General features: G+C 45.9%; 1 protein-coding gene across 1 annotated transcript in view; it reads right to left on the reverse strand.

The window, feature by feature from the left end:
- Positions 1-21,356, reverse strand: part of WDR49 (WD repeat domain 49) — a 95,979-nt gene that overhangs the window by 18,855 nt on the left and 55,768 nt on the right. The window contains exons 11-13 of the mRNA XM_083503969.1: positions 13,421-13,551; positions 10,941-11,039; positions 4,342-4,491 (exon numbers count right to left, since the gene is read on the reverse strand). Coding sequence (XP_083360095.1) covers positions 4,342-4,491; positions 10,941-11,039; positions 13,421-13,551 — 380 coding nt within the window. The remainder of the gene's footprint in view (positions 1-4,341; positions 4,492-10,940; positions 11,040-13,420; positions 13,552-21,356) is intronic.

A 21,356-nucleotide genomic window follows, 5' to 3' on the forward strand; every position in this document is an offset into this window, starting at 1 on the left:
GGATTGCCCAGAGTGTGGAGCTTTTGGGGGGGGCAGGATTACCCAAGGTTGTTGAGGTTTTTTTTTGGGGGGGGGGAATGCATAAAATCACTGACCCGACTAACAAACGCTGACAATCAATCGCGTTCGCAAAACCCAACAAGTGTCTGCCCACTCGACAACAGCAGACGGGAATCAAATGCCCAAGAGCCGCAGCGGCAGCCAATCCACAGCAGCCCTTGACGAAACAACCAATCACACACCAAATTACCACAGCAGCAGCCAATCAAAAGCATCCCTTGCCGCAGATAACAATCACATACCAAAGCACCACTGACAAGATGCAGCTCGCAGCTGCAACCAATCACCAGTCCACCCTATGCACTATCTGAGTATAAGACGACCCCCGTTTTTAAACATTATTTTACAGTAAAAAAAAAAATCCTCATCTTACACATGGAAAAGTGTGGTATGTTAACATTTGTTGCTCAGCCCACTTTTGTTTCCAGACAGCTGGCATGTAGCCCCATTGAAGGTTGACTAGGAGGGAATGCAGCCTTCAGGCTGAAAGAGGTTCCCCACCCCTGAATGCGTGTATGTGTGTGTGTAAGACAGAGAGAGAAAGACCAGCTGTAAAGTGTTTGCTTCCCCACCCCTCCCAGAAAGAGCACTCAGGTTCAAATATCAGTCAACCTGGGACAGCAGGTCCAAAGGAAAAGATCTGTTGGGCCTATTCATCAGCAAGATGGCTAAGGGTTGCTGGGGCATGCTTGCGTTTGTGTGATGTATTTCAGTCTATTGATAATAAATCCTGAGAATTGCTTGATTGGAAGGCAGGGCATGAAACTTTAAAATAAAATTTAAAAAAAAACCATGTCACCTGGATGCATGTCCTGGCAAGTCCAATGGCATTTGCTCCCATGTGAGTGTACCCAGAGTTTTAAGATTACAGCCTTGAACTTGAATTATTATTTTTTTCTAGCGTGTCTTGCTCAAGAGTAGTACAACGGCACTGTGCATCACTTTCTGTGCTTAACTTTCTCAATGCAACTGTCCTTCTCTAACCACAAGCAATTCTCCCACTGGGCACGAACCCAGTTAGATTTGTATTTTGTTTGTTTGGCTTTTGGTCTCCATTTTAATACTGCAGCTTTCCAGCAGCAGTGAAATACGGTTCAATCCATTGGCTCCCCAAACTGAAAGAAGTTACAGAAAAAAGAAATTGGGCCTTGGGAACTCATTTTCACAACCTTTTATTTTTCTATTTGCAAAAGTTTCACACGAGACTGTAAATCTTTATGTAAATGGTTTTCTCTTTGGCAAACCAAAGTTCTTCTTGTCAATTGTATGTTCTTTATGGACACTGAAGAACCCTAAATAAACCCTTAAGGCAACAGATTTCCCAAATCATTGCAGATAAATCTGCAGAAAGATTCCAATTTGCCTTGGAGGGAAATAACGATAATTTGATTCAGAAAACACCTGGAAAAAGGCTGCTAAGATGAGAAACGGTTTTATACTCTCAAGATTAGCTGCTGCAAAACTCCCCACTGGACCAAATTCTATCATGACTTAACATCCTGCAGCGCCTTGCTGGCTTGCAAGGGGTATAAATCAATAGTGAGTTTGACTCTCTGCATGCAAACAGCCTTCTCCTACACATTTGCTCATTTGGTTTATTGGAATTTACAGTCTTATCTCAGGGACAGTCGGCTCAATTCTCTTAGGTCTGGGCCATGGGCAACAATCTGGGGGGAGGCAGGAGAAGGGAAGAGGAGCTATGGGGCAAATCAGGAGGCAAGACTGAGGAGAAAGCTAAACACCAAAAAGCAAGTTAGAATTTGGAGGCAGAATTGAGGAGCGGTGGTGATCTCAAACTGAACCAGCCTGATTCGGGCCTCTACTGGATTGGATTGAGATAGCTCCAGACCAGGTTGGCCCACCCAGAATGATCCAGGACTGTCAATGTTAAGTTTAATGGTTCAATTCACACAGAAATGAAAAATGTATATGTATTAATGAAAGCTTAATATGGCTAAATGTGCATTGCAAAGACTGGGGGTTTTCCACAAGAGTTTTTCGAAAAGACTCCGAACTGTAACTAGTTAATTACCTAGGTATCTGAAGAAGTGTGCATGCACACGAAAGCTCATACCAAGAACTAACTTAGTTGGTCTTTAAGGTGCTACTGGAAGGAATTTTTTATTTTAGTTAATTACCTGTTGATTGTTTCTCTACTCTGCCTTGAAAGTGCACCTTTGATCAAGTGATAAAGGTATTGAGTTGCAAATCTGCCATCTTGAAAGGGTGGTGGCTGTCAGTCACATGTGAAAAGCAGGTCGGAGAGAGAGAGACACCTTTGCTTTTAGGTCCATTTGGATTATTTCATATTTTGTAAGATGCTGAGCCTGTGCTAGACAGTGCAAGATATTGCATAGATATTTTTGAAGATTTAATTCTGTTTTGAAGAAAGTTCTGCCGGTAAAAGTTTAAATGATATTTTCATGGGTCTGGGCAATGCTTCATTTCCAAAGGAGTCAGTTCTTATGCTTCCAGTCGCTTCAAACTGTCCAATATTTAATATCTGCAACAGTCAAAAGGTGGGGTGGTCAGGTGGCAAGATGGAGGGCGGGGGATAAGAAGAGGCAGGTAAGGACTGCTTCACCAAGACTTCCCTACAGTGAACATGCTGGAAAAGGAGCACCCAGCAGGATTTAACTCTCTGCTAAGAAGCTGGTGAGCAGAAAGTTCAGCTTCATTTCTGCAGGGGTCTGGAAGGTTTCCCACAAGAGTAGCTATGCACTGGGCTGCAAAAAAGGTTTCCTTTCCTAATGCTCATATGAGATGGATCCTAACCCAAAAGAAGAAGGAAGAATCTCTTCTCTGGTAGTGTTATTTGGTATTCCGTAACTGGCATGTCTCACATGCGTTTACGCAGGTGTGCCTTTGCTTCTGCAGTGAAAAGGGCAGTCTCAGTGTTAGGAATTGCAAGGAAGGGGCTGGAAATTAAAGAGCAACTTTCATAATGCCGTTATATAAATCAGTGACACAACCCCATTACAGAACCTGGTCGCTCCCATCTCAAAAAGGACATCGTTGTAGATCCAGAGGAAAGGCTGCAGAAAAGGGTAGTCGTGAAAGGCCAAGAAACTTGACTCATCTTCTTTATGAAGAAAACTTCCACATTCTGGGGAGGGAGGCCAGGGGTCAAAGCCTCCTACCACCAGTGACTATATTGGCCAATACTGGGAGTAATCCTGCTGTCACTTGTAAACATTCAACTAACAGCACAATCCAAACCTGAGATCCCTTAGGTCAAGAGAGTTGGGATATGGCAGATCTTGGGCTTTCTCAACGAGGGCTCAGTCAGCAAAACTTAAACCAGTCCGCCAAAAGGGCTGTGGTGGGGGCTTCCTTGTGTGTCAGGGCAAGCAGAGGTTTTCACCTATTCCAAAACCCTTCCAGCTCAATCATGTGTCCAAGCAACCCAGCAGAACCTAGCCAGAAAAAAAGGGTGATGTTGGTCATATTCCTCCTGAACAAAGTTCGGAACTGGTCTAATTTATGCTGGCTTCCTGCAGTTAGGATTGCTTTGTAGGCTGAGTTGGCATGCATCCACACTTTCTTTATTAAAAGCATTTTTACACCATTCTTCAACTGAAAAAGCTCTCAGAGCAGTTTACTGAGTGCGTTTTTAAAAAACAAACAAACAGCCAGTCCCTGCTCTCAGAATTACAATCAAAAAGATGGCACAGAAGGAAAGGGGGAATGGGGAATCAAATGTGAGCACGTTCTTAAAAATATGGTATTCTTATGAAAACAAGCTGGGATGAAAACTGTTCAGAGAAAGGAAGCACCAAAGGGAAGTTGTCAGTGTGGTGTAGTGGTTAAGAGTGGTAGTCTCGTAATCTGGTGAACCGGGTTCGATTCCCCACTCCTCCACATGCAGCTGCTGGGTGACCTTGGGCTAGTCATACTTCTCTGAAGTCTCTCAGCCCCACTCACCTCACAGAGTGTTTGTTGTGGGGGAAGAAGGGAAAGGAGAATGTTAGCTGCTTTGAGACTCCTTAGGGTAGTGATAAAGCGGGATATCAAATCCAAAGTCGTCGTCTTCTTCTTCTTCTTCTTCTTCTTCTTCTTCTTCTTCTTCTTCTTCTTCTTCTTCTTCTTCTCAGCAGAGTCAGCCTCCTTCTCACCTCTCCCTTGCTCTGCAGTCCGATAGAACACCTTTTGCTCTTCCGAGGTGACACTTGAGGAAGAAGAAGAGCTGGCTGCTCTCTCAGCAGGGCTGGTCAAGTGGTCCAGCTTCCCTTCTCACCCCTCATCCAAATGACCGTAGAAAATGAAATGCCTTTCCCTTACCTGACACTGAAACGTTCCTCGCCTCCAGGAAGAAGAGCCTAGTAATGGAATGACAGTTCTCGTCAGAGTTGGCGTAGTCAGCTGCAGATAGTATGTGTCTTCTGGAGGACAGCCTGCCAGCAGAAGTTACGTTCCGCTGCATCTGAGAGCCTGCGAGAGAAGCTCCTGATTAGGGTCTAAAAAAGAAATGTATGCTCTCGATATGCCAAGAGTGGCCACCTTCCCAAGCACAGGTGCTTTCTCCGTACGCACTTCAGCTTAATTTTTTTTATGACTTCCCCTCTCAGCAGCTGTCTCAAAACTGCTTTTAGAACTCCTTTGGGTTTTTAAAAAGCTGTTTGCAGAGCTTGGCATGAGAGCTGCTGGAAGGGAAACCCCAGGGCAGGGAGGGACAGGGAGAGAGGTCCCACCTGTGTGCCAGCGGTAATTTCCCTTTTGGCAACTTTCTCACCCAAAGCCCCCAAAACAAATGCAGCCATGCCAACTAGGAACCTGCACTTTTTTATATTAAAAAAAGTAAGCTGGCTTTCTGAAGAACTACAGAGGCAGGAAGATTTTAGGCTTGCCAGATCAACTTTGTTTTTCATTAAAACCTCAGGATTTACCAGCTAGATCCAGCTACAAAATACTTTTGGAATTGAAGAATAGGGTGCTTCTGAGCCTGTTTTCAATACCATGCCATCCACTCCTGGTTAAGGTTTCTTTTTCCAATTCCCATTTGGGCAACCTCATTTAAGCAGGAAAAGTCCTTCTATTCCACAGTTGCTATTGCTGGGAATCAAAAACCCTGGTCAATCTATTGCAAATCACCAGAGAACTACCAGTAGGTCCCAATGTACTTTTCCGCCCATCCCTGAGCTATAAAACCTATGCCATTTTGCACATTTCTCATGTTGTATGTGTGTTATTAGGGACGCGGGTGGTGCTGTGGGTTAAACCACAGAGCCTAGGGCTTGCCAATCAGAAGGTCGGCAGTTTGAATCCCAGAGATGGGGTGAGCTCCCATTGCTCGGTCCCTGCTCCTGCCAACCTAGCAGTTTGAAAGCACTTCAAAGTGCAAGTAGATAAATAGGTACCGCTCTGGCGGGAAGGTAAACGGCGTTTCCATGCACTGCTCTGGTTCGCCAGAAGCGGCTTAGTCATGCTGGCCACATGACCCGGAAGCTGTACGCCGGCTCCCTTGGCCAATAAAGCGAGATGAGCGCCGCAACCCCAGAGTCGGTCACGACTGGACCTAATGGTCAGCGGTCCCTTTACCTTTACTTTATGTGTGTTATTGATTTATTATGTAGAGCCAATTTTGTACATGGGGGTCAGTAACATTCTGGGGCCCACAGAGAACATTTGCAACCAGGAGAAGCTGCCATGGGAACCACACACAAACCGCAAACCAGTTCGCCCTGACATCATCTCTGCTGGCCACAACAGAATGCTTCTTTCCACACCAAGGAAGAACTCTGCAGGTCCACCCAGGGCAATTCCTCCAACATTTCTCCACTGAAAACAGGGACGTCCTATTCCGTAATAATAATTTTATTATTTCCACCTTGTCCATCTGCCTGGGTCGCCCCAGCCTCTCTGGGCAACTTCCAGCATATATGAAAACATAATAATACATTAAAAGATTTCCCTATGCAGGGCTACCTTCAGATATCTTCTGAAGGTTGTGTTAAGTTGTGGGTGAACATATCAGATGACACAGTGATTCTTCAAACAGCTCTTGTTTATTCACAGGCCAGAACAGGACTGAACTGAAAGGTTCAGCCAGCCTGCTTATATAGAGCTCCACTAGAACGTAACCACTTTCTGTAACTATCCAATCACTGAACGTCACTTTCAATCCCTTATTTGCATATGTGGACCTATCTGCAGTGTCCCCCTGCTGGCCCAGGGGAGAACTTCAGTATATAATAGGTTGTATAGTTACTTATCTCCTTGGCTCAGGGGTTACACAACTCCATACCCTCCAATGTTTCTCTGGTGAAAATAGGGACATCCTAAGGAAAAGCGGGACATTCCAGGACCAAATCAGAAACCAGGATGGCTTCTGTAAATACAGAAAGGTCCCTGGAAAATAGGGACACTTGGACAGTCTGTCATGGACATCACACTGGCGATCAGCTAGACTGGTGACTGGGAATGGCTGCCGAGACCATATAACACCAGTCCTGAAAGACCTACATTGGCTCTCAGTATGTTTCTGAGCACAATTCTAAGCGTTGGTGCTGACCTTTAAAGCCCTAAATGACCTTGGTCCAGTATACCTGAAGAAGCATCTCCATCCCCATCGTTCAGCCTGGACACTGAAGTCCAGCTTCAAGGGCCTTCTGATGGTTCCCTCACAGCAAGAAGTGAGGTTACAAGGAAGCAGACAGAGGGCCTTCTTGGCCTGTGGAACGCCCTTCCATCAGATGTCAAGGAAATGAACAACTATCTGACTTTCAGAAGACATCTGAAGGCAGCCCTGTTTAGGGAAGTTTTTAATGTTTGATGTTTCATTGCATTTTTAATATTCTGTTGGGAGCCGCCCAGAGTGGCTTGGGAGGCCCGGCCAGATGGGCGGGGTATAAATATTAAACTATTATTATTATTATTATTATTATTATTATTATTATCCCTGTTGCATGGGATGCTTTACAAAGAGCAGCTAATCCTTTTGGAGGCACTGTTCCTCCGAATCCCAGTTGCTAGGAATCGCAGGTGAGGAGAGTTGCTGTCATGCTCAGTTCGTGCTACTGGATTTCCCCCTATGAGAACAGCATGCTGGGATAGATGGAGCTTTGGCCTGATCCAGCAGGGCTCCTCTTATCTGAAATAGACCCATGGACAAAGCAGAAGAAGGTTGGAAATGGCGAGGTCATGGGTAGGCAGGAGGAGAAAACGTTCTTACACATACTTAGAGAGCTACACTCTGAAATTCATGAAGCATCCAACCAGTTCCCTGGGATGACTGTTAAATTTTAAACACTCATTAATATGCAAACTGAACCAAAATTCTCCCTCTTGCTTAATTACCCCTACGTTATATTATACCTAAAGAAGTTAGCATTCCTACTTCCTTGCAAATATATTTATTATTATTATTATTTTAGAGAGAACTGTCACTCACATTGCAATTGGGGAGAGGTGGGCTTCTGAGCAAGCAGCCTCTTTCACCTTTACTGCCGAAAGTTTTTAAAATACCTCTTTGGCATAGAAGGCAACATCTTTTTTACAAGGAGATTTGTTGATTTTAATCATTTGCATTTTGATATGTTTGCTCAGTTCTGAAATGATTTCATTCCTACACGCCATCCTCGGTTTATATGCTTGTTCAGTTTTGTTATGGCCTATGGGTTCAAAACTATAAAATTGCTGCCGCTGCATAGCAAATCAGAAGATAAGTTTTGAAAATAAGGCCTGCCTTTTGTTAGACAAGATAGGAAACTTCCACAGCCTCTCGCTGCTTTTTAAATTTGGGGAAGTTTGGTAGAAAGGCTTCCTCATATATGACTGCAAAATTGTGCAGGCATACAACCAGATTTTAGGAAATGGCTATAATATTGTTATGCTTTACTCGTATTTCCAAGCAGCGAGAGATTCCAGGGACAACTGCACTTCTTCCTTGGAATGAAGGTCGATGGAGATTATGGTATCTTTAGGAAATATGGTTTTATTTACACAAATATACCACCTGAGCATGGGACATGGGGGCTCACAGGATTAACACTCACATAGATTTCCCCCCCCCTTTTAGGTTTCCAAGGGAGCCCCAAAGACCAGCACAGAGCAAGATATGCTTCTTTCTCCATCTTCCAACATTTAGCTTCTAGCTCTCACAAACAACTCTATCTATTGTTCTTCTAGGTAAAAGGTAAAGGACCCCTGGATGGTTAAGTCCAGTAAAAGGTGACTATGGGGTGCGGCGCTCATCTTGCTTCAGGCAGAGGGAGCCGGCCTTTGTCTGCAGACAGCTTTCCGGGTCATGTGGCCAGCATGACTAAACCGCTTCTGGCGCAACAGAACACCGTGATGGAAACCAGAGAGCATGGAAACGCCATCTAGCTTCCTGCCACAGTGGTACCTATTTATCTGCTTGCACTGACATGCTTTCAAACTGCTAGGTTGGTAGGTTCTTCTACCTACTAGCCAGGTGAGGAAAGGCCTACCCATTTATTTCTACAGCAATAGAGCTCACTCTTTTAAGATGAAGCTCACTCATCAAAGATGCAGATGTTGAGCACTTGGCTGAGCAGCAAACCTTGCCAAAGGGACAAGTTTGAGCCCTATTTTATAATAGGGGTCACATCTTGGGCCAGCACCATTGGAGTTCTCATAGGACTCCAAAACATGTTATTGTAATGATGCTGGTCTAGAATACAACGGCCTGATGATAGCCAGATCCACTGAATTGGGCTGACGGATGGTCCTGTTAGCTCATTACAATCTCCACCCTGCCTTTTAGGTTCTCGAGTGTTCGGGAAATCTTCCTTCAACAAAGTAATTGCATTCATATCCATTAGAGTTTGTTCCTGGAACATCTAGATAGATCTAGGGATTATTTATACAGCGAAAATTAGGCATTCTCCCATTTGGGTGTTTAAAAGGGAGGAAGGGTGAAACCTCCTTTCCTGTGGCTGACATAGAAGCAATAGATCAAAAGTGCCCTATCATATCATTCTGCCTAGTGTTTTATACGCAACCTAGACAGTGGGATTTCAGAAGATTAAAGATAGATAGATAGATAGATAGATAGATAGATAGATAGATAGATAGATAGATAGATATATTTCCTTTTAAAATTTGTCTTGGGAGAAGTGTCAAGAAACCTAAATAAGAAACATTTAAAAACGATTTGTCAAAGCCCTCTGTAACGTTAGTTTCTCTCCCTGCTACAGAGCCCCTTTCTGCCCCCCACCCCCACCCCACTTTATCCGCCAGTATTTCTCCCATAATGGAAGCTGTGGTTTGTAGAGGAGGGAACAATTACGCATTGCCTGCTAGCACAGCGCTTAATGTATGATAACTATTAGAGTGTGAAGACTTTCAACCAAATGAAATTTTTCAGGTTATGAACAGCCTCAAAGGAGGGGGGGGCAGGCAAGCTCTGCCAGGCTCTGTTCCGGGAGGGTGGCCTGCAATTATTTATCACCCCTCACCAAAAAAAGGCGAAAATTAAGGGAATGTTCCCTGCTGGAGGTAATGATATAAAGAAACGCTGACGTAGATCCGGGACAATAAACAGAAGCAATAGCCTTGAGAGCGATGGGGAATTAGCGAGCCCCATCCCAAGGAAGAGCAACCTCGCTGCCGACGCTTTGTCACTCTGACGCAGCGAAGGCATAAACAATCCCAGAGCTGGAACTCATTGTTAGTGATTTCATAGATCAAAGTTTTTCTAGCCTGGTTGATCCCACAGAATGAGAGACTTAGGGTGCTAGGAGGGTGAAAACAAACGATCATTTACCAAGTGGATAACTTGTTCGCAGCAGCTTTGCAACCACACGGGGAACTGATTGTCTGTAACATCTGCCCATATGATAAGGAGCATTTTGCCACCACTCCTGGCACCAGGGGCAGATACTTGTCAAATTATTCTTGGACTGATAGTGCAGATCAGCTCCATGTGCAGCTTGTTATCCCAGTGAATCTTAGGATCTGTATTCTCCACACTGCTTCTCCCACACCCTCGGGATAAAGCGAATGTCCCTTGGGGTGACTATCTAGGTTTGTGGAGATGCATGGCTCCAGTCTAACCTGCCTTGGTCCACCTCTGTGGAATCAGATTCCACTGGGTGGTCTAGAAAGATGCCTCAGGCATCTTCAGTACATTCAGAGCTAGGGCCATGGTGGGCAGTTTCCTGCTTTGTGGAGGAGTTGCAAATGTGGAGCATGCGGGTGGCAGTGTACCCACCAGTACCTGTTACAGTGCCTGAAAAATGTCTCAATAAGTATCTCCACAAAAACAAACAATGCTCAAGAGGCTTGTGGATTTTCTTGTTCAGTGCATTAGATCAGACTCTCGCCTACACTCAACTTGCTCCACTTGTCACTGGATCGCCACATGTCATTGGAGGCCAGGATGGGGCACCCTCTTTCCCCATCTGTTCTGGACAGAGGAGAGGTGCAAAAAGGTTCCCCCTGTGAATGAAGCTCGGCTGATAAGGTGCCTTCTCCCCATTGATGAGGCTGCTGGTGCAGGGTCTTGCACCATTTTTGCGACCCTGTCTCTTTTTCTGCTGTTTCATTAGCAACACTTTTGTGCTAAGCCACAGCCCATGGCAGCCATTTTGAGTTATGCTACACCCTATGGCAGCCATTTTGTGACTGGCACTAATACACCCAATATGCTTACTGGCCCAAAAAAGTTGATGACCCTCTGGTCTAATGTTACATTCTTGGGTGCTCCTTGCATAGACCAAACTCCAAATAAAGGTTCCTCCTGCAGTTTTGTTGGTCAATATTATTTTCCTTCCCTAAATTAAGGAAGGCAGAATCATCACACTTCTCTTTGGTCCTAGTGCTCTCCATCTCTACAGAGACCCCGCACCTTTTTTTCCCTTGCTTTTTTTTTTTTTTGCTCTCATAAAATTTGGGTTATATGATGGTTTCACGCTGACCTGAGCTGGATTTCAGTGATCTCCTGGAATTCAAGTGCAGCTTAGAGCAGGCGCTTTCTGTGCTGTTATTCCATACAACAATGTCACCATCAGAACTCCCTGAAATAGACAATGAAAAGTCGATGCACTTTCAAGGTGGGCTATAATAAAAAATGAAATTTTGTAACGTGAGTTTTTTATTTTAAAGTGGGGGATGTGCTGTGAAAATGCAATGTCCTTTTGTGGCTTCACAGGGGAATACAAGCCAGAGCTGTTAGAACAACAGCAAGGTCTGATTTCAAAGAAAATAAAATAAAATTCTGTTGTACAGATGCTAAATTAAGTCATACAGCCTATACCTTGTATCACCCAATCTTACTATCCCATCTGATTTCTGTTTCCAGCATTCAGCTTTCCTTATCAGGTGAACATTTCAATGCCATTTCCCTTAAATGTTCAATTGTCTCAGATTCCAAGCTTTGGGCAGTATCTAATGAAGTAGATTCACAAAAATTCCAGCTTGCAGAATGGAACCGCCAGAACAGATTTAGCGGGCCCAGGGAAAGGAGGTTCTGTGGTACGGTCAAAAGTCATCGCATTAGTAGATCTGCTTTGCTGGATACTGTTCTTTGTGCTTAGCTGTTCGAAAGGTACTGAACAGCAACTGACTTTGGATCAAACATCAGGTTCATTTGCAAAGAGAATCTATAATATATAACAGGTCAGCTGACTCAGCATTTAAGCAAGAGGTCGTGGCCCATACTCCCAGGAGAGGCATTGTTGCAGCTTTCAATTTCAAGACACATCATCAAATACTTGGGATACATCCTGATCCTGCCAGCAGGTTGACAAGAAAGGATAAAGTTTAACCAATGGGGCGTCCATCACAGAGAGCATCTTAGGACCATTTGTAGCCTGATTCTGCCCAGTGAGTGATTAGGAGCTTTAAATTCTAAAGCTGAGCTGGCCACATTGTGACTTGCTTGGCTCTTATTTGAAGGTGAGGGCAAAACCAAACAATCATACCAGCATAGTTTTTATATTTAAAAACTATTGTTTTCAGGCAAATATTGCACCCAACCCCTCCTACTGCCTTGCCCCCTTAGTTGCTTCAACAATTCAGATCATATATTGATTTCGCATGTTAGGTGGAGGTGACTTTTGAAGTTGGCTTGTTTCCACTAACCATAGTTAAGATTAACCACTGTTTGTTGGGCTCAGATGGGTTGTCGAGTTCAAACCCAGCGAGCTTCCAAACTCCTTCTCACAGCCACACCACGAATGAGGGGAAAGAGAGAACCTATGGGCCTGAGGGGGGAGGGTAGGCACATTGTAGTAACACTAAACTGGGCACCCCAAAATTGTGGGTTGTCAAGCAGAGAGCAGTGGGGGCTAGTGCTCACTGTGATTGGTAGGGCAGAAGTCCAGGAGTCCAACAGTAGCTGGATTCAGAGCCAATGACAGGTGGGGCCAGCTAATTCGAGTTTTTCCTTCCTCCTCCCCGTTGCAAAGTTCTACAAGGTGGAAACTAGGACTCTGCATCCAAGGTTGCCCCCTCATCTGGTTGTATGCCTGGCAAGCAGGGTGAGGCAGCGCTGAATGCACACTGAGGTTGGTGGGGCAGTACCCCATTTTCCCTTATCAACCAACCATTGGTGGAGAGTTTTGATTGCTCTCCACCACCATTGACTATAAGAATGTTCAACTAGACCTGATCCAAACTTATTGAATGTCAATAAGCCATGTGACAAAACCTAAGCCAGCAGTCAGCAAGGCTTACTGGGCATGGGCTGGATCACTCCTGTGGAGGTCCCGCAGAGATCCATGTCTGCGGCATCGAAAATCGCTTCTGCACATGCTCAGATGCCGAAAATCGCGCCTGCACATGGGCATGCACAGAAGCGATTTCCAGCACCACAGACATGTGCGGACGTGATTTCCGATGTCTGGGCATGGGCAAAAGTGATTTCTGGAGCAGCAGAAGAGAGTCCCCGCGCCATGCTGGTTTTAGCGCAGTGCGCAGGGACTCGCCGAGTGGGCGGCTCAGTTCAAGGGCAGCTCATGGGCCGGTTAAACGGCCTCCATGGGCCACAGGTTGGGAACCCCTGACCTATGCTCATTCCAAGTTAGGAAAACGCTTCAGCCTGAGCAAAAAGGGGTCCCACACCTCTCTCTTGATCTTCTCTGGCAACATCCAGACCCACCTGGGCATCTTCTATGAATCTCATTCCACTGACTTGGTAGGAGCTTTCCCTGCCCAATCCCATGCAGAGGAGGAGGAGGTGGAGTATCAATCCCATCATGACACACTTGATGACACACTTTCTTTGTCTGCTTCTTAAAAGATGTCATTTGTCTGTGTCTTGTAAGTAATTCAGCTCTGCCAAGAGCTGAGTAGCTAAGCCAGGCTGGGCAGGATCATCTCTAGCCATGCGTATAGATGATGGCGGACCCAACTGCTAATCTCAGGATGATCTATTGGGCAATAAACGTTCCACTACCTGTAACTAGAGTCTGCGGGGGCAGAAACGCCGCACATAAGATGTCGTCCTGGTGCCAAGCTCCTCCTTTCCATTCTGAAGGCTGAACCAGAAACTGAGTCAAGCTGCTCAGGCGGAAGACAGTAATTGTCCTAACGAGAAAGACAAGAGCAAACAAAGCAGCCTGAGTGAACTCCAAAGTCACAATTCATTTTCCAAGCTGAGGCTCTGTGTTTATCCCTCAGGTTCAGGTGCCTGCAGCAGAAGACGGATTCCAGAGGAGCGGAAATGTTTTATTTATTCCAAAGGTAAAAGTGCTAGTCCTCAAGCGTATATAGAGAAAAGTTTGGAAATGGGGAGTGTCAAAGAAACCAAGCCTGAATCTCAACAGGGTTTCCCACTGATCAGCAGAAGTGAGACGGAGACACAGCCTGTGCATATACAGGTCCACATAGTTAACAGATATCCAGAACTGCAGACTAATTTATTCCCCAGGGCTGGTATGAGCTTTGCAATTTGCATAGCAAAGGAACCTATAAAGGGAAGACACTTTTGCTTTAGCACCCAAGAATCATAACTAATTGTAGGGGCAGGAAGCTCTCACCTAGAGCAGGGATGGGGAACCTTTGGGTTTGCAACAGCTGTTGGAATCCAAATCCCATTAGGCCCATGATCAATGGTCAGGGATGATGGTTGCTAGAGAGGTATACCGTATTTTTCACTCTATAAGATGCACCAGACCACAAGACGCACCTAGTTTTTGGAGGAGGAAAACAAGAAAAAAAATATCCTGAATCTCAGCAGCCAGAACGGCAAGAGGGATCGCTGCGCAGGGAAAGCATGAATGCTGTTCTGGCATTCACTCCATAAGACGCACACACATTTCCCCTTACTTTTTAGGAGGGGAAAAGTGAATCTTATAAAGCAAAAAACTCGGTAGTTCCCCATCGCTGCTCAAGAGCCTCCTTTACTGCATTGCACCTTCTCCCATGCCTATTGTCAAATCTGCACACAGTTGCATGGCCGGGGGTGAGGGTGCAATAGTGAAGCAAATGCCATGCCCAGTAGAGTCAAATTCTGTCACTTGTGAAAACAATTTTAACTAAGCAAATCTGCATATCGCGCATAATACCTCTACTAGCTACGGGGGAGGCTCAGTGCATTATGAAAAGTCCCCAGCCCAGAACATTCATCCCCTACTCTTGTTTCTGAGATATTAACAGACAGGCAATAATCTACATGCACACTCTGGCGCAAACCTGCCAAATGCTCCGGGGGGAAATGGGACATTTTTTCACACGTGACCATGGCAGCTATCTTGGGTGCCACAATCTCACACACTCTTGTGCTGTGCTCTTACCCCCCCCCCCCAGAAAAAGCACTTTTGGGAGGGCAAGAGCAAGGTGCGGGTCATGTGACTCACCCAGGAGTGCATGCGAAAAGATGTACATCCCAGTTTGGGTTCTTCAAAAGTTGGATGATATGCTGGTGGAAGGGATATCCCCATAGCATGCCACTCTTTGAGTCCTTGACACAGGGGAGGTGTGTCCCATTTCAAAACCAGAACATGCTACATCCCTCCCACTGCTGTCCCCCCCCCCATTGCCATACCACTGGTGACACCATGCCTCTCTCATCTGTGTTGTGTGGCAGTGCCTGCAAAGCACAAGATCTCACAAGATCTCACTGAAATCTCGTACGCTCTGTGAGTCCTCACCGGAAACTGGTGCCACTGCCTGCATGGGCATTGCCTCTTGGGCTTCCAGCACTCAGGGCAGGTGCCTCACCTTATAATACTACTAATAATATTTATTATTTATACCCCGCCCATGTGGCTGGGTTTCCCCAACCACTCTGGGTGGCTTCCAACCGAATATTAAAAACAATACGGCATCAGACATGAAAAACTTCCCTAAACAGGGCGGCCTTCAGTTGTCTTTTCAAAGTAAAATCGTTGTTTATTGCCTTGACATCTGCTGGGAGGGCGTTCCACAGGGCAGGCGCCACTACCAAGAAGGCCCTCTGCCTGGTTCCCTGCAACCTCACTTCTCGCAGCGAGGGAACCGCCAGAAGGCCCTCGGCGCTGGACCTCAGTGTCCAGGCTGGATGATGGGGGTGGAGACGCTCCTTCAGGTATACAGGACCGAGGCCACTTTGCCTCATCCATGGGCCAGGCCTGCTTTGACAATGCATTTCTCATAGCACCCACCTGCCTCTCCTATAGAGCAGAGATAGAGAACTTCATGCCAGATGCAGTCACCTGGGGCTCTCCTCATGCCACACACACACACACACACACACACACACACACACACTTCCCAAGCTATGCTCACTTCTTGCCCTGCTTTGCACCCTCCTTGAGATTTTTTGCTTGGCTGGAATGCACCCTTGAATTCTAACAATGGATGGGGGGCATATGTATGTGAGTGTGTAGAAACCAGCCTATGGCACAAAGGCACAAAGGGTAAAATTTGCATCCATTGGTCCGCCCACTCTTGTCTCTGGTCCCACAAGGGAATTTGGCTCTCAAGCTGGAAAAGATTCACCTGCTGGGCTACAGAGCCATCCTGCAGACCCACATATCTCCCAGAGTGCCATGGGCAGGCTACTCACACTCCCTGAGTATGAATTTAGTGCACCATAGTGTTTAGAGTGCTGGATCAGGACCAGTGAGTCCAGGGTCCAAATCTTCACTTGGTCATCGAGCTAATAAGGTGACCTGGGGCCATTTCTTAGCCAAACAAACCCCACAAGGTTGTTGCCTGGACAAATGGGGAGGCCCAAGAACCCTGCCCTCGGAGGAGGTAAATGAGATGATAAACAGTGGGTCATGCTGTTGACTTTTTCAAAGGAAACTTGACATCTTGAGTGTCTGAGTCAAGATGTCAATGCCCTTCAAATACCAGCGTCTGTTTTTCTCTGCGGTGTCATCACGACACAGCAGAGCACATCTAATTTAGGATCTCCATCCCCCTCCAACCTCCTGGTCTCTGTGCCTATCTCATCCTCCATTCTCATCTCTCCTTATTCAAATAAAGCAATTTGTGTGAAATCCCCCAAACTTTGGAAAGAGAGCCAGTAATCAAAAAAAAGGGAGGGGGTGACTAACCCTCAAGCAAAGAAAATATAGCACATTGATACATATCTTCGCAACATGAAATGGAATATTTTAATCATTTGTTTCTATTTCTCCCCCTTTCTGTATCAGGCATTGTTATAGAAACTGCATTGTAAGTGTCATTCTGGGATTTTCTCATCCTTCGCCTATTATAGTTCAATCATACTTCCTCGCTGCCAAAACATAATGGCAAAGCTGTCTCCAGTGCAATGCGCATTGTTTCCGACCGTACTAATAGACAAGGGGGATAATTATTGTGCTAGTCTTCTCACGGCAGTGTTATGACGAGCCGCAGTGTTGATTTCTCCCCCACCTTTTTTTTCCTAATTAAAATCTGCATTGGAGGGGATGAGCAGAATCAAAAAGAGAGAAGAGTAAGTGTGGAGTTCTTAAGAAACCCAAGAAGTACACAGGTTTGGGGTTTTTTAACAACCACGAACACAACACAGAGGATAATAATAGGGATGGGTGAATCTGTCAAATTTGGTTTCTCTCCGTTTCTCATTTTTCCAATCTAAAATTAAATTCTCCATATTTCCACATCAATTTGCTTTTTTAAAAGATAGTCTCATAAAAAGTCTTCCGCGTTTTAGTGTGAATGTATTCTAATATATTTATTTTTATTTATCTACCACATTTATCTCCCACCTTTTCCTCCATGGAGCTCAGTGAGAAAGGAGTTCCTTTTTCTCCAAGTTGCGCAAACCTTGAGAGCTTCATGGCTGACTGGGAATTTGAATGCTGGTCTCCCAAGTGCTAGTCCAATAGAGTCAAACCTCGGTTCTCGAACAGCTCCATTTTGGCTCCCGAAAGCCGATAACGCGGAAATAACTGCTCTGGTTTTCAAATGATTTTCGGAAGGTGAACATGCTATGCAGCTTCTGTTTTGAGTTTCCCTGTTGTATTGAGGCTTCTGCTTTCAGTTTTCCATTGTCGAACGTTTCGGAACAACTGACAACAACATTCGACAACCGAGGTTTGACCATACTCCAACCACTGTACCACACAGCCTATGTTTGTGGGGATTAGGATGCTGGTGTAGAGATTAGAACTGCTTTGGGGGGGGGGTTACAATAAAGTGGTATAAGAATTTTATGGAACAAGTAAATAAAATAAAAAATTGTCTCCTATTGTAGTCTCCAGTCCGATCAAAGCCCCCATGGTTGCTAACTGCAGCACAGCTCAAAAGGTTTCCCCAAACTCCATACACACCAGGTTCCCAATCTGGATCTGGACCTCCAAATCAAAAATGTCATTGTAAAGCCTTTCTTCATTTGGAAGTATTTCTTCCCAACTTTCCATTCCTGGAAAGATGGAAAACTTGTGAAAATACTGAAGAGGTGGAGCGAGCCTCTCATGTCAATGTTTTCTATTTCAGGATAAGTAGTGTTTTTAAAAAATCATCCTGTTGCAAAAAACCCTATATCAAGGTGTCAAAAATGAGTAATTTGAGACTGACGGGTGCTGAGATTTAAACTTGCCACCCTGACGCCTTCAAATTGAACCCCAAAACTTGGGACCTAGCAAGGCTATTTAATTCACACCAGAATGCAGAGACAATGGGAGCAATTCCCCCTTCCCACACTTTCAGTGGTCCATTCGCCCATCACCAGCAGTCTTCCGTATTCCTGTGTCTTTTTTTATTTCCAAAAATACCTATTTAAATGTGCTTGACTTCAAAGTCAAAAGAGGGTTAGGAAATATATTTTTAGATCAATGTTACGGGGAGCTCTGCTTCTAAACTGCATGTAGCCAGTCTGAGGTGGTTCTGCTTTTCAAGTCTGCGCAAACAGAGAACACCTCTGCCCTGAGGCAATCCCTTATGAATTATTCCTTCAGGGAGAAAAAGGGAGACAGACCTCATAGAAGCCTGACTGGCACAATACTCTGGGGGGCAAATCCAATATACCCAGCGAGAACTGGAAAATGTTCTGCGAAAGTACAAAATCTGAAAGGTTTTGAATCTATTTCCCTCCCCCACCCCAAGTGATTCCACAACTCTCCACAGGAGACCCAATTGCCACAGTTTACTGATTCTTACACACCATAAAATGTGGTTACATTATACCTACATTCAGGAACCTAAGCCCTGGCATCCCATAGTCTCTGGGAGAGTGTCCCAGGCACCCAGGCCCAGAGCTGATCTCTCTCCCCAAGAGTGCAGAGAGAGGTCCACACTTAGAGTGGGAGACCTGACCTTGTAGATCCCCTCCTTACTCCTATGGAAACCTCTGTGGCCCTAGCTTGACGGCATGCCAAGTTGGACCTTTCCAGCCCTCTAATATTCGTCAAACCTAGACAGCATCTTAAAAAGCAGAGACATCACCTTGCCAACAAAGGTCTGTATAGTTAAAGCTATGGTTTTCCCAGTAGTGATGTATGGAAGTGAGAGCTGGACCATAAAGAAGGCTGATCGCCGAAGAATGGATGCTTTTGAATTATGGTGCTGGAGGAGAGTCTTGAGAGTCCCATGGACTGCAAGAAGATCAAACCTCTCCATTCTGAAGGAAATCAGCCCTGAGCGCTCACTGGAAGGACAGATCCTGAAGCTGAGGCTCCAGTACTTTGGCCACCTCATGAGAAGAGAAGACTCCCTGGAAAAGACCCTGATGTTGGGAAAGATGGAGGGCACAAGGTGAAGGGGACGACAGAGGACGAGATGGTTGGATAGTGTTCTCGAAGCTACTAACATGAGTTTGACCAAACTGCAGGAGGCAGTGGAAGACAGGAGTGCCTGGCGTGCTCTGGTCCATGGGGTCACGAAGAGTCGGACATGACTAAACGACTAAACAACAACAATAATATTCATCAAAGCAGAGATAAGTCTATGCCAGCTCTGGAGCTGGTGTAGGGAACATCCTTCCCATAGTTTCCATTGTCAAGCATCCTGTTCACACAGTGGCCAACCAAACAGCCTTATCTTCCATGAATTTGTCTAATTCTCTTCTAAAACCATCCGGTTGGTGGGCAAACTTCAAGATGCTGGTAAAGCTTCATACAACTTGGGACCCAGGATACCTAAAAAAGCTTATACAGGTACCCCCACCCCAATTTACATGTGTTCAAGTCATGCATGTCCATGCGTGGTGCCAGAAACCTCGAAGAGCCTCGACAAAAGCCCTGCTGCACCACTGGCTTGTGAGGAGACTCTCCCTGGAGCCCTTGAGAGGATGCTCAAAGAAGATACCTTCTGCGGGAGACAGTGAGACAGTATCCTGCAGGGTAAGGTAAAGGTAAAGGACCCCTGGGTGGTTAAGTCCAGTCAAAGCCGACTATGGGGTTGTGGTACTCATCTCACTTTCATGCCGAGGGAGCCGGCGTTTTTCCACAGACAGCTTTCTGGGTCATATGGCCAGCATGACTAAACCGCTTCTGAAGCAACGGGACACCATAACGGAAACCAGAGTGATTGGAAATGCTGTTTACCTTCCCACCACAGCGGTACCTTTTTATCTACAGTGGTACCTTGGGTTAAGTACTTAATTTGTTCTGGAGGTCCATTCTTAACCTGAAACTGTTCTTAACCTGAAGCACCACTTTAGCTAATGGGGCCTCCCGCTGCTGCCCCGCCCCCGGAGCACGATTTCTGTTCTCATCCTGAAGCAAAGTTCTTAACTCGAGGTACTATTTTTGGGTTAGCGGAGGTACTATTTCTGGGTTAGCAGAGTCTGTAACCTGAAGCGTCTGTAACCTGAAGCGTATGTAACCTGAGGTACCACTGTACTTGCACTGGTGTGCTTTCAAACTGCTAGGTTGGCAGGAGCTGGGACAAAGCAACGGGAGCTCACTCCATCAGAGGTGTAGGAAGGGGGTGTGGTGAGTGCGGTGAGCCCCAGGTGTCATGACTGAAGGGGTGACAAAATGGCAGGTGAGTGGGCTGCACACCTCGTGCCCGGCGGTAGCAGCTCTTCTGACCCGGCGGCAGAGAGCAGCCCTCCTCAGCCATGGCGTGGCGCACCCAGCCGCAACAGCTCCATTGCCGGATCATGTCTGAGCCGGCTGCGGAGAACAGAAGAAGAGTGAGCAGCAGCTTCCCCGCCCCTCTCCTACCCTGAACTGTGGCGCGTGGGAGTGCACCCTCCGTGTCACTCCCCCCTCGGGAGCACACCCACTCTGGGCAGCGCAGGCATTATGCTCTGTCGCTGCACTCCATCGCAGGGATTCGAACCACCAACCTTCCAATCGCAAGTCCAAGAGGCTCAGTGGTTTAGACCACAGTGCCACCCGCGTCCCTCAAAGAGGATACCCTCTGCAGGCGAGGGTATTCTGCAGATACCGCCTAATTAGAAAGTATCCTGTGTGGTATCAGAATCAGCGGCCCCTACTTGTTGAAATTTCGACCTTTTGCACATCCTACATCTCTGTTGTCTTTCTGGGTGCCTGTTGAAGACTTCCCTGTTTCAAACAAAGTTGAAGTTCTCAATCCCCATCCTAGCCCAAGGGAAGAGAGAGACATAGGACTGGGGGGCGGGGGGCTGATTTGTCTCTAAGAGACAGCACAGAGTTAATTTGCTGTGTCTGAATGCAATAGAATATGGATAAGGCGTTCACGCTCTCCTGCCTTGGTTACCTCAGAGTCATATTCAGGATGTACCGGTATTTCCCCCCTGGAACTAAGGGCTTGCAGAAAAAGAACAGTACCTTGAAATAAGGATTTTTTTTGGTCACTCTGCTGAGAGAGTAGAGATCAGCAAGCAGAGGCTCTATCCCCTTAATCCTGCCTAATCTATAGTTTATAAAACCACAACACTTATCCTGACTAAAGCAGGCTTTGTAGAGCAACCAGCGCTGCCCCCATTTTCCATTCTGTTTAAGCATATTTACATTGATTTTTTATTT

Source organism: Podarcis liolepis, assembly GCF_965112155.1.
Source record: "Podarcis liolepis genome assembly, chromosome: 5".
Classification (NCBI taxonomy): Eukaryota; Metazoa; Chordata; class Lepidosauria; order Squamata; family Lacertidae; genus Podarcis; species Podarcis liolepis.